Source organism: Phalaenopsis equestris, unplaced genomic scaffold (assembly GCF_001263595.1).
Source record: "Phalaenopsis equestris unplaced genomic scaffold, ASM126359v1 Scaffold000121, whole genome shotgun sequence".
Taxonomy (NCBI): Eukaryota; Viridiplantae; Streptophyta; class Magnoliopsida; order Asparagales; family Orchidaceae; genus Phalaenopsis; species Phalaenopsis equestris.
This window is the reverse complement of record NW_018164563.1, coordinates 343619-357207: the sequence shown is the minus strand read 5'-3', so window position 1 is coordinate 357207 and position 13589 is coordinate 343619. Positions and strand designations below refer to the sequence as shown.

The following is a 13589-nucleotide window of genomic DNA, read 5'->3' as shown; positions in this document are numbered from 1 at the left end:
ACCATCACATTAAAAAAAAAAATAAAACCCCAAAACCAAAAAAACCCTAATCCTAACATGAGGAAATCTCAACGTTTTCAATTTCCTCCCTCCGCCGTGGATTCTCGGCGTCGACCTCCGCGCTTCTTCTACATAGGTGTCTCTTCGGCAAGTAATAGATATCTAACACAAGAAATTGGTAGGAAACTCTTTTCGTTTATAAAATAGTGGTCTTTTAATAGAAAAGAAGCTAAATTTGATCTTTTCATCAAAATTTGATGCCATTCATCTCTCCATTCAAGCTTTAGGAATTTAGTGAACGATGTGGTGGCGACGTGGGGTTCTCGCCCATGCGCATGGAGCTCTCAGGCCAAAAAATGAGCCATTTTGGTTATTTACTGCGCTTTCTTACTCAGATTCGCCTGCGAAGAAGAAGGGAAAAGCGACTCCTTTGCAGGTATCCTTCTAAAGATTCGATTGTTTCTGTAAAGATCTTTCCTTTCCTTAGTTTTTGCTGTTTTCTCTGTGTCTTTTTTATTTCTTCTAACCTTTGGTCGAGTTAGAACAATGGTGGTTGCAGTAAAGAAGAGTAATGGAGGTGGATATGTTCTTCTTCTTACTTATTTGGATTGAATTCTCTGTTTTTGTAGGAGAGGAGGATGGTGGATCGTTTTAGGGTTTGGGCCAAAGGAGGTGAAGGAGGAAATGGGTGCTGGAGCTACCGGCGAAGCCGAACGGACCGCCACGGCACACCTGATGGTAATTGATCAATGTTTTCTTTGAGTTTAATGTGTAAATTCTTTTGCTTTGATTTTTCAGATTGATCTGCTTCACTCTTGAGTTTATGATTTGAGTTATCATATTTATGTTATTTTAAGGAGATTGATCAGTTTTTCTTCTTAATGATGAACGCTACATGTGGATTAGGAGGCAATGGTGGAAGAGGTGGTGATGTTTATTTGGAATGCTCAGCAACTCTGTGGGATTTCAGTAATCTGCAACACCACTTGGTGGGTGAATTGATCTAAAAAGTTTTAGATAGATACCCTTCCATATCTATGTATTTTGATTAAATGTAGAATGCAAACTTTATGTGTTAGATATGTAAATACATATGAATTAGGTAGTACGCATCAAAAATTTTTCTTTGGCTATAAATTTTCCCAAAACGAATTGTGGGATTTGAGCTGTGGCCAAGTGATTGAGAGTTTTCGGCTTTCCTCCATCTGTCCAAATTCCAGTGCACTCACACTAAGCTTACATTTTCACTTTGGTGCTCACCATTTCAAAGAATAATACAAATGTTTTACAAGAGAGGAGGAAGGTGTTGATGCAATTATTTCTTAAGTTTGATTTATTCTAATGGGTTTAACATTGCAAAACTTTCCTTTTTGTCCGTGTTGTTTCTGTAAAGATATTGTTAGAATTTGTGATACTAATTTTGTTGGGCTTGAATTGAAAAGCTTGCAGTGCAATATTTGGAATCAATTTTGATTAGTGTTTTTTGTACGCTTATATATATAACTTTACACTTAGAGATAAAATGTGAAATGAATATATCCGTGAAAGGGTTGGTGTAGCTCCAATGGCAGACAAGATTAGAGAGAGTCTTCTTAGATAGTTTGGTCATATTAAACATTGACTATCTGATGATTTTTTTAGGAGGGTAGATGTTTCAGATTCAACTTATGTTACAAAAGATAGAGGTAGACCTAAAAAAACCTGGGTATATTTTATAAAAATATGATCTTAATTTATTAGAATTAAATGAAAGTATGTTACTCAATAAGACATTGGAGGAAAAAGGATTCATGTAGCCAACCCTAATTAGTGGGATAAAGTATTATTATTATTGTTGTTATAGATTTTTCATGTAAATCTGCGTGCTATTCTATTTGCTTCTTTTACAGTTCATCTAAACTGATTTTGTGATTGATTAAACAACGTGTAAACTTAATGTTGCAGAATGCCAAAAAGGGGGGTAATGGAATTTCAAAAAACATGATTGGGACCCGTGGATCGGACAAGGTTTGAATGTTCTCATTAAATTACCTATTTGAGCATCTATAGTTGCAATACGAAACGAATCTTTAACATCATATAAAGAATATCACCCTTATTATCTTTTTAAAAGTAAAATGCACATTTTCAATGCATTTACCCACGACATAATTAGTTGAAGATGTAGTTTCTTACTGCGATGTCGCCTGTTCTAATCACACATATTACCCTTTGGGCTCATTTCCCCGCCCCCCTCCCCTCCCCCATGACACCAAGATGTTATAAGTGTAAATATCAAACTTTTGCTGTTAGAGATGTAAATACATAAGAATAGTATGGCATGCATGTAAATTTCCCTTTTTTTTAATTTCAAGCTATCATCTACATTCTCTTAGAGAAGCTTATTCTGAGCAGGTTGCACACGTTCCAGTGGGCACTGTGGTTCATTTAGTCAGCGGCACTCTTCCTACATTAGTGAGCAATAATTCAATTACCTCCATGGATCCTTGGGAAATTCCTGTTACTTATGAAGATCCTCTATCTCCTGCAGAAACAAATAAGCAGAGATTCAATAAGCTAAAACCTTCACCTCTATTGAAAAAGGTTGAAGATGAGCACTGCAATAACTGCTCTTATGAAAAAGTTTCAGAAGAACTGGAGAAGGATCAATGGTGGAAAGATGCTGATAATGATGATGATGAGTGGTGGAAAGCCGACAACAAAGCTGAGGAAGCCGAGGAATGGCACTTCGAGTTTGATGAATCTGTGCAATATTCTGTCGCCGAATTAACCCAACCCGGGCAACGCATATTAGTCGCTCGGGGCGGCGAAGGGGGGCTCGGCAACGCTGCTCTTAACAAAGACGTGAAGCACCACCGAAGGCTCATGAAGCTCAATGCTTCATCTTCCACGCAAACCTTAGATGATGAAGAGTTATTCTCATTAATTTCGGGCGCATTGGGTTCGGACTCAGTCCTCATATTAGAGCTCAAGAGCATTGCCGATGTCGGGCTCGTCGGGATGCCGAACGCCGGCAAAAGCACTCTCCTTGGTGCGATTTCGCGGGCGAATCCGGCGGTCGGCGACTACGCTTTCACTACTTTGAGGCCGAACATTGGGAGATTGAACTATGATGATTTCTTCTCGATTTCGGTGGCGGATATTCCCGGACTTGTGAGAGGAGCTCATGAGGATAGAGGGCTTGGCCATGCTTTTCTTCGGCACATCGAGCGAACCAAGGCTCTCGCTTATGTCGTTGACTTGGCGGTGGAGGGAACGAAGGGGGTTATGCCATGGGAGCAACTGAGAGATCTGGTTTTGGAGCTTGAAAATCACAAGGTGGGTTTGTCGAGGCGGCCGTCAATTATTGTGGCGAATAAGATTGATGAGAAAGGAGCCGAGGAGGTTTACGAGGAATTGAAGATTAGGGTTCACGGAGTTTCGATATTGCCAGTCTGTGCTGTGTTAGGTGAGGGTGTTGAAGAGTTGAAAGTTGGGCTGAGGAAGCTGATGAAGGGGAGTGAATCCAGATATCTGGAGTTGAGTAACATTACACTTGATTAGGAGCAAATATTGAGTGCAGCCACTGCACGTCCGGACGGGTCCGAATGGACCGCCGTGTATTGTAGTCGCATTTGGACCGTCGTCCGGAAGTACAGTCCACTGCACGCAATATTTTTCTCTTGGCGTTGATATTTAAATACATAAAGATTGAGTGGCATGTATCTTTATTTTCCTTTTTATATGATGTGATGATTTCATGCAGATTGTTTCTGTGAATGAAATCTAAGATTGATTGAAAATCGGATTGGAGTTGATGAGTTGGTTGACAAGCTCAGCCTGAATCGGATAGAATAAAGCTCGAGTTTGGATAAAAATGTGAAGTGTGGCTATTGTCATGCAATTTCACGTGTTGTAATATACTTGATGAAAATGTCAATTGTTACATAACTTAGTGTTTCATTTAGCATAACGTTATTTAAGAATTTTATGACAGAATTGATAAAATTTATGTGAGCATTAAGCTATGTTAAGGCCTAAAAGGACTTCAATGTCCTCGCTGGCTAGGCGAGTGTTTAGGAGGTAATGTTTGAGAGTCAATCCTCTTAAGTAAAACGTTAGCTCACCAGAACAGGAGATTCAAGAGGTTTTTCAAGATCAACATATGAAAGATTCATTTTGATTTGCTCTGAACAAAACTCTTCCTCTTTCAATCTTTCTACCAACAGCTTAACCATGGCAGGTGAGCGATGGATACCTGTGAAGCAAGTCATTGATCCAACAATTTAGAGAGAATCAATATATTCTTTTTCGGGAGTGATTCATCCTTCTCAAAAGTAGCATACAACTCTTCATTGTACCACACCCTTCAAATGTGTTTGTTCCCCATTCTCTTTTACCATGACAAGTCTTTGTAAAATCAATCTGATAGGAAGAAAAAAGAAAGTGTTAAGATACCATTCTGGCCCAACCATAGACACTCTAAGATCCTTTTCAAATTTGCTCGGTCCTCCCATTTATAATCAAGAGATTGAAAAATAGGCATCCCATTGCATTGATCGAGAACTGCTCGTAGTGATTGAGAGGTTCAAAAACAAAGTAGTGAGTTATTTATACCAAGCACTCTTCTTATACTATGGCTAGAGCCAATTTCCTGGTCATTGCCTAAAGGAACAAGAATTTCAAGTTCTTCCTTTCAAGCAGGGAGAGTTCAAAAAATCTTATTGATTGTTGCTTTCTTAAGACCTCTAGTAAAAACATGAAAAAAAGAGAGTTTCATTCAAAAGGAAAAAGCATTGTAGAGTCCCCACCCTTTTTTACTTTGTCCATAAGTCCCCTACAATGATAGGGCGCACACATACACATGTTGTGGTATATAGATGAAAATAGAAGAACGATCTTTGGAAGTAAAAGTAGAACTAGAAAATTCACACCAAAAAATAATAACACAGCGGGACACATAGATTTACGTGGTTCGACAAATTGTTTAAGTTCACGGAGTTACAGAGGATTTTACTACTTGAGGAATTTACACTAGTCGATCGTCTCGACTTACAAGAGTGAACTCTTTCACTCCGTTACTCTCTTTTCTTCTCTCTACACCGAGATACACCGAAAAAGATAAACTTACAAAAGAAATAAACTCAATTTTTCTTCTGCCACAAACCACCAAGAATAAGCCAAGGGAGAACAATATTCTTCTTCTTTCTTGTTCCTTCTGCCGCAAGGAATTACTGCTTGCACTTCTCTTCCTCTATCTCGAGGACTCTCGGAGAAGAACACAATATAGACAGTGTCAAATCTGAAGAAGAGCCCTGTGATACCTCGCAATACTTTCTTCCTCTATCTCTCTATCTATCTCTCCTTTTCTCCTTCGTAAGCCACCAAAGGAAGAACCGCAAACCGGAGAGACAATCCAACCTTGTTGTTCTGTTCGCGACTTATAATAAACGAAGAGGTGCTTCGCTTCGTGGAAACAGGGAAGACTGGAACAGTTCGCGACTGAGCCGAAGGAATCACGATAGAGGAGCGGGAGCTGGGTCGCGATGTTTCGCGATCGGGAGTGGGAACCGGGAGTGAGAGCGGGTGGCGGTTTGTTGGTTTAATCGGGCTTCAGCTAACAACACACACAAATATATATATATATATATATATAATGAGGAATATATATCACTTTTTCTGCATCAAATATATATATAAATATATATATATATATATGAAAATTTAGAGGCGAGATATGTAAATAAATGATAATAAAGTGCCATATATGTAAATTTTCCATTTATTTATTTATTTTTTAAGTTCGTAAGGTAGTGTGAACTTATTTTAAATTTTAAATTCATTTTGAATTTGATAGCCTCGTCAGGATAATTTTTATTATCATAACAACAGCAAGAGTGAACGAAAGAACGACTTCATGATTAAGTTGTGCTTAGCCATGCTTATCACTGCCTCGTCATCAATCAATATTAATCATTTCAGATTTATTACTATTTTTATTATTGTTTTCGTCTTTGTTATATATATATATATATATTCCATACATGTTCGGCTCATTCGCTAAGTTAACAAGCCGAACATAAATAATATTTGTTCATTCGTGTTCGGCTCGTTTTAACTCGAAATACTACTAATCAATTATATTTATATATCTTTGATAAGTACAAGATTACGACCCCGTGCCCTGAGGGGACTTAAGACCTTCAAAGACGTTTTTCTACCATCAGATCACGGCTGACCTAATCAATTATATATATATATATATATATATGATAAGTATTATTAAATCTTGTCCAATTCCTCAACATCTTATGACTACGTGATTAGGGTTGTCAAAATGACTCTTTGTTCGTAAACGGCTCGTGTTCGGCTTTTTAAGCAAACGAGTCGAACACGAACGCACTTTCTTTGCTCGAATTATAAACGAGCTGAACACTAGCTGAGCCAAGACTCGCTCCTGTTCGGCTCGTTTACACCCCTATATATATATATAATAACATGGCATGTATTAAAAAATGAAAGTTATATTAGATATGCACATATACAAGAATTCAGGCATCAAAATTTAAATGATATATATAAATTTCAATATATATATATATATATATATATATATATATATGTGACTCAAATTAATCAGTGTGGTCTATGGTTGATTTTATAACGCGGAACAATAAATGAGGATCATTACAGATCATTTTATATTATAAATTTATGATCAAACCATTGAAATTTTGTTCAATTATTATAACAATTTATTATTTATTATCTTTCACTTGCAAATAGCTCCCGAGGCATTTTATCAATCATTCATTAAAATATTATTATATTTGATGTTTCAACCAAAAGTAAATTAAAATTAGTTTAATAATTTTTTTTTATAAAAAATTAGATGTGTATCGCGCAATTCATATATATTTATGTATTTAGCATCTATGTTTTTATATTTAAATTTATGTACCTGGCATTAAAAAAGAGCACTTTTATTTAAAAAAAAATTAAATAAAAATAATAAGTTTGATGTGAAATTAAAATTTTAGTGCTATATATATAAATTTGCGAGTTTAGAGATAAGATATATAAACATTTGAAAATTGTGTGATATATATTTGTAGATAATCCAAGAAATTATTAAAAATTATTTTTTTTCTAACATTTTTAGTTGAATTTGGAAAAAAAAAATTAAATAAAAATATTATGATAAAATTTTTTATCTAAAAAATAGTAAATTATATCACTATATTTTAATTAGATATTCTAACTTTTTTTTTTCTCTTAGAAAGATGAGCTCAAAATATAATATGCACAATTCGAACCAGCGAAGAGCGAAAAACTATATCATCAACCACTATGTAGCGAATAAGCACCAGTCTTAACTTAAAATTCATACTCTAAAACGTTTATTGTTAGAATTTTGAGCTAGGATGTGTGCTTACCCGCGATATAGTGGTCGAGGGTATAGTTTCTCGTGAGAGTCGTGGAGTCGGATCAGACATATTACCTTTTGGGCTCACTCTTTTTAACTCAAAGTCTTACTCACTTTTTTTTTTGATACACGTGTTTAAATAGATACAGAAGGCATAAAGAGTTAAACATTCTTAATTACTACCTAATTAACGTTAATAATGGTGATTATAGCAATAAAAAGCTGACCGATTGATGACTATGGCTGTTATGTGATAGGGAAATTTATATACATGCCACACAAATCTTATGTATCTACATACATAACACCTATAATTTAATATTTATTAAATATAACCGATGTCATAAAACTAGGCATGAAAATTTGTTTTTTTTACTTCTAAAAAGATATAGAAGGGGTGCAATGTTAAAGATATTTGAGTGATGTGAATGTAAATTTGGAAGTTTAGTAGGTAGATATGTAAGAACATAATGAATTGTGTGGTATGTATGCAAATGACTCTATTTGATATTAACTTGCTATTAGTGCCCATAGTCAAGAGCAACCTTTCATCTCCCAAAAGAGCTGTGATGGGCAGCCCAGGACTTAAATATTATTTTTTGGCTTAAGAGCAACCTTTCATCTCCCAAAAGAGCTGTGATGAGCAGCCCAGGACTTAAATATTATTTTTCGGCCTTACACCTAGTCGATGTCAGACTTTTTGTCTGTGACATTCTCCTCCAACCAATCACATGATGCTCTCGTCATGGATCGGCTTTTCCGATGGTCTCACTGAACCATGGAGAGTCCACACACTTGACAGACAGTAATATGCTCTGATACCACTTATCACCTCCCAAAAAAACTCTTAAGGGTTGTGCGCAACCCAGGATTTAAATACTACTTTTCAGCTATATACCTAGCCGATGTGGTATTTTTTGTCCGTGACAGACCGCTAGCCTTTGAATGAATATTACATGCGGAATTCACATGTGCGGATTGGCGTCATTGTGGTGAATATCATCACAATATCATTAAATATCACAAAAATCGCACCCATCTCCTTCGCACATGATATTTTTTTCGAGGGAACACTCCATGATACTTCTCTTTCATAAATTTATGGTGGGATGCTTAATTGCATAGACATTATTAATTGAAGGGCCTCCAAATCCCCACGACCCGTCCTCATATTAACTGTTATACAACAACCCATTGTACTATTCTAATCTTATGGTTGTTTTTATGTGGCTACTACCCATGGATAAAATCATGAACTCGCAACCTACTTCCGACTCTCAAATTCCGTCACTATACATTATAAAGCAGTCGGTTCATATAATTCCAACAATTTTTCGACGGTTCATGGGGGCCTAACTGAATCGTCTGTGATAACTGATAGTGCCGCCAGCTGTGGCCTATTGGTAGAGCAGCTTCTTTGAAGGTCATAAGTCGCCTCAGGTGACGGATTTGAATCCTCCTCTGACCAATTTGCCGGAAGTGCGGGCCGTTCTCAAATAGTTAGACACATGAGGGCGGTTGCAAACTCGTATAATAGAAACAGACTATTAGACACATGAGAATGGTAGTGGGCCCGTATCTCACGTTTTTCTTAATTAATGTATCTTCCCAATTAAGCGCAAAGCATTATTTGGTCCACATATTCTAGTCAAAGTTTTGTCACAATGTACTTTTATCTATTCAGACAAGTAAACTGCACTATTAATCGATTAAATTCTATATCGCCCGATTTTTAAAGCGAATTTAACAGCTTAAAAATAGTACCTCAAGCTGTTAAAAAAATGTATTTTTTTATAAAAAAAAAATTGCAGCAAAATGAATTTTAAAATTTTCAATTTATTTTTGAATGTGACATTTATTTAATTTATTCATTTAAATTTTATTTTCATCATTAAAAAAATTAACTTTAAAAATGACTTGATTAAAATTTTAAGTATATTCCAAATATTCTTTTTGTTTTTGGTGGAGAGAATTTTGCATAAATATCATCCATATTTACAACATCACATCAAAATCATTGTAAATGTAAATATCAAATTTTGTGGGTTGGATGTGAACTTCTAAATTCAATTTTAAGAATTAAGAGAGTAGAATTCCATCTTCCCTTTTTCTCTCTCTCTCTCTCTACCTCCACCAATTTCTCCCTCCCCCAAGCGGCCAATTCCCTCCCTCTCCCTCTCCCTCTCCCTCTCCCTCTCCCTCTCCCTCTCCCTCTCCCTCTCCCTCTCCCTCTCCCTCTCCCTCTCCCTCTCCCTCTCCCTCTCCCTCTCCCTCTCCCTCTCCCTCTCTTCTCCCGTTTACTTCTCTACAACCTCAGTGTCTATAAAAGCTCTGTTTCTCAGAGTAATTCTTCTTCGTTCATCCTTCTTCTCTTCATGCCATCAACGTAAGTTCAACAATCTCTCTCTCTCTCTCTCTCTGTCACACGCTTTCTCTTTCTATTTTAATTGAAGTAACAAATCTAAGCTCTTAACTTCCTCAAATCAACACAAAATTAATTTTTTTTGTTTGCATGACATGAATCAGTATCATTCAGCAACTTCTACTACATATTTTTAGTAATTTTTGGCTTCTTCCTGCAGAATTGATTGATCAGTGAGTCTCAGATTTCTGCAAAATCAAATAGTTAGAAGAAGAAGAAGAAGAAGAAGAAGAAGAAGAGAAAATAATTAGAATAAAAATGGGATTTTTATCACTGTTAATAGTGGCAAGCATGCCTGTCCTACAACTTCTGTTAGTGGGTTCTCTTGGAGCCTTTCTGGCATCAGGTTACAGTAATCTCCTCTCTGATGGAATTCGTCGAGACTTGAACAAGGTAAAAGAATTAAATACAAAATTATAAGAAAAAAATTTGATCTTTTACTTTCTAATTATTAATTTATCACTTCCGACAGATTGTTTTTGCTGTATTTACTCCCTCACTCATCTTCTCCTCCCTCGCCAAAACTGTAACTCTTCAGGAACTCATCTCCTGGTAATTATTTCTCACTCTCTCATTCTCTCTCTCTCTCTCTCTAAATATATATTTTTAGGAATATTTACATACATGCCACTGAATACTTTGTATTTACATTGGAAAGCTTTAGTTTTTACATATGTCATATTGCTAGCTTACCTTTCCATGAAAAAAATTATTTGCTTTCTTAAATTTAAAGTAATTATAAATAGTTATAGATCGTGTCCAAAGAATAAAGCAGCTGATCAAGCGAGAAAAGAAGAGAGAGAGAAGAGGACTTCCATAGTTGTGGGTAAATTGGGTGTTACCAAAAAGGTCCCACACTTTTATATATTATAAAATCTTTCTATTTATAGAAAATAATAAGGAGTGAAAAGTACAAAAATTACAAATGCAGACTATACTTCTAAAAGAAAAACAAATGACATTTAGTCATTTTTATTTTAATCATTGGATCGTCTCGAGAACGATGCAGACTTCACATCCGTGTTTGTCGGCCGACTAAGTGAGGTGGCGGAGGGAGAGAGATTGGTCGGTCAACTAAAGCGAGTTAACCGAGAGAGAACGCTTGGTGGACCGACTGAAATAACTACTGATTATCTCGAGATCTGTGCATATTATTTTTTAGCATGAAAAAGAATAAAAAGTATATTGAGCAGGGACAACATTATTATAATGCCTAAACTTCATAATAATAATAAAAAAAAAACAAAGTTTATTATCTATACTAATAAATAGCAAATTTCAACTGACCGCCATAACATTCCATGTCAAAGGTCTGGGTGGTATAAATGTAAAAAGTAATGCTTAGATTTTAATATGTAAATACATAGGAATTTGGGGGTATGCATGTAAATGTAAAAAAAATTGAATTTTTTTATCTTGTTTTTGTTTGAATAATTACGAGGTGGTTTATGCCCGTTAACATCGCCATCACCTTCTTAATTGGCGGAGCTCTCGGATGGCTAGCTGTGAAGATCCTCAGACCACCACGCCATCTGGAAGGCCTTGTTGTAGCTAGCTGTTCTGCTGGTATATTCATAAATTATAATTAACATTTATCACTCCCTGCAATTTCATAATTTATCATGTCCTAACATGCAAATAGAAATCAAATGCAGGAAATTTAGGAAATCTCATGCTCATGATTATTCCAGCCGTCTGTGGAGAGCCAGGAAATCCTTTTGGAGGTGAGAGCAGCTGCAGTCTGCGTGGCACCTCTTATGTTTCTCTATCCATGGCGGTAAAAATTCTTTTTTTCATTAAAATTTCAGGTTTTTACATGAATCCACATAATATTTTGCATTAAATTTTACTTTTTTTTCATTTTTTTTAACATCGAGGTATATATGTAAATGCCAAAATTTGTTTTTTACAGCTTGGGGGCATCTTCATATGGACGCACACTTACAGTCTCATGAAAAAAGATGGTGAAAGATATAGGAAGCTAAAGCAAGAAGGTTTGCCGGAGATCTCGGCCTCCGCCGCCGCTGATGAAAACTCAGCCGCCGGAGAAACTCATGATTCGGAAAGTGAGGAAGACAGCAGTGATAAAGAGGCTCAGCTGATTCCATCAACTAAATCGGTTGATGGATACTCAGACCAAATGATTGTAAGAGAAATAATTAAATTGTATATATATGTTTTTATAAATATGGATAATATTGAAATTATTATATATTTTTTTTGTGTTAATAGTTGAAGCCATTGTTGTCTGATGAAAAACTGAGCAGCAGCAGTGTGTCTTTCATGAAGAAAATAGTTGGAGTTGTTCATCAGACTGTGGAGGAACTCATGGAACCACCAAATATTGCAGCAGTAATTTATATTTTACAGTATTTTTAATATAGTCTCAGCCATTTTTGTCTCAGAATTTATAATAGTGTCAAATTAGTCACTGATTGTTCTAGAATTGAGCTTATATTACATCCGAATGACTTACATTCGGATTAAGTGCGGATGGTGTTAGTGGAGGTGTTATTAGTAGTACTATGGTGTTATTTTGATAAAATAACAACACAGTACTGTCAATAACACCTAAATATTACTATCCTCACATGAAACCGCATCAGAACTCCTGATGTAATATTTTCTCCCTTTATGGTGACTGTTTCAGTCCCAAATTGAAGAGTCTGGAGACTAACTTGATACTTATATAAACTCTGAGACTAAAATGATCTCTTGCAAATAGCTGGGGACTATTAAATAGATAATTTATTAGATTTAAAAGATTTTGATATGTATTTATATTTTTAATTTTATGCAGATGGTTGGATTTGTTGTTGGTGCAATACCTTGGTTAAAATCGCTTATGATTGGAGAGAGTGCTCCCCTTAGAGTTATAGAGGACTCCATTAAGATGCTGGGGTGAGCTTCAACTTGATTTATTATTATTTTTTAAATATCTAAAAATTAATAAGAAATATATTTTGCGAGAAAAAAATCGGAAGTTATTTTTTTTCCTTTTTTTAATTACTAATTAATTAAGAAAAAAACTAATTAATTAATTACCAGTTAAATTAAATTCTCCACAGAGACGGAACTCTACCCTGCACAACTCTTATTCTTGGAGGAAATCTCACCAACGGTAATCTTCAAACTTCAATTTTGCATAATTTATGATTTTAATCTTTGCATAAATTATTTATGTAATTTAATAATTTCGTTAACCAGGGTTAAGGAAGTCAGCAGTGGGGCCTTCTTTAGTTATAGCAGTTGGGTTAGTGAGATATATAGCTCTGCCCATATCAGGGATTGCTGTGGTTAAGGCTGCGGACGCCATTGGCTTTCTGCCTCAGGATGCACTGTTTCGTTACGTGCTGCTGACACAGTTCACTCTACCTCCTGCAGTTGGAATTGGTATTTTACTAATCTCTATCATCTGCCTTCTAAACTCTATGTTATTATTGTTATTAGGGCTGTTTATGATCTGATTTCGAGTCGGTTTGGGTTAGGCATAGTGGAACGGTGACTCGTTCGTGTTTTATTTGGAGCGAGATTTAGGTGAGAGTTTTGACTCTGGCTCAATCTGAGCCGAGAATGGATCTGTATACACTGCGAATCAATATTACTTTTTAGGGCGGGCAAAATCATCAACTATCTAACTTTTTCAAATGTACCAGAAGGGATTCGAGCCCCTGACCTGAGGGATTTATACCGTGGATGTCAACCAACAGGTCGGGGTACACAACACACATTGTACACGCATTGTGTGTGTGTGTGTGTGTG

The 13589-nt window shown here is 35.8% G+C and overlaps 2 protein-coding genes across 3 annotated transcripts; both read left to right on the top strand.

Moving 5' to 3' along the window:
- Positions 1–20: 20 nt before the first annotated feature.
- Positions 21–3744, top strand: LOC110021128 (probable GTP-binding protein OBGM, mitochondrial). 2 transcript variants are annotated; one of them, XM_020719481.1, is made up of 6 exons: positions 21–178; positions 288–436; positions 630–738; positions 907–989; positions 1945–2007; positions 2395–3744. In XM_020719481.1, the coding sequence occupies exons 2-6, from the start codon at positions 302–304 to the stop codon at positions 3541–3543; spliced, it is 1539 nt and encodes a 512-aa protein (XP_020575140.1). In that variant the 5' UTR covers positions 21–178; positions 288–301; the 3' UTR covers positions 3544–3744. The 2 variants fall into 2 exon arrangements, with proteins under 2 accessions (XP_020575140.1, XP_020575139.1); XM_020719480.1 differs by having other exon boundaries at positions 282–436.
- Positions 3745–9691: 5947 nt separating this feature from the next.
- On the top strand, positions 9692–13493 carry LOC110021096 (protein PIN-LIKES 7-like). Its single transcript, XM_020719431.1, has 10 exons — positions 9692–9791; positions 9988–10220; positions 10300–10379; positions 11269–11393; positions 11483–11604; positions 11740–11973; positions 12060–12179; positions 12628–12728; positions 12896–12948; positions 13035–13493. Exons 2-10 carry the CDS (start codon positions 10086–10088, stop codon positions 13292–13294), a joined length of 1230 nt encoding a protein of 409 aa, XP_020575090.1. The 5' UTR covers positions 9692–9791; positions 9988–10085; the 3' UTR covers positions 13295–13493.
- The last annotated feature ends 96 nt before the right edge of the window (positions 13494–13589 follow it).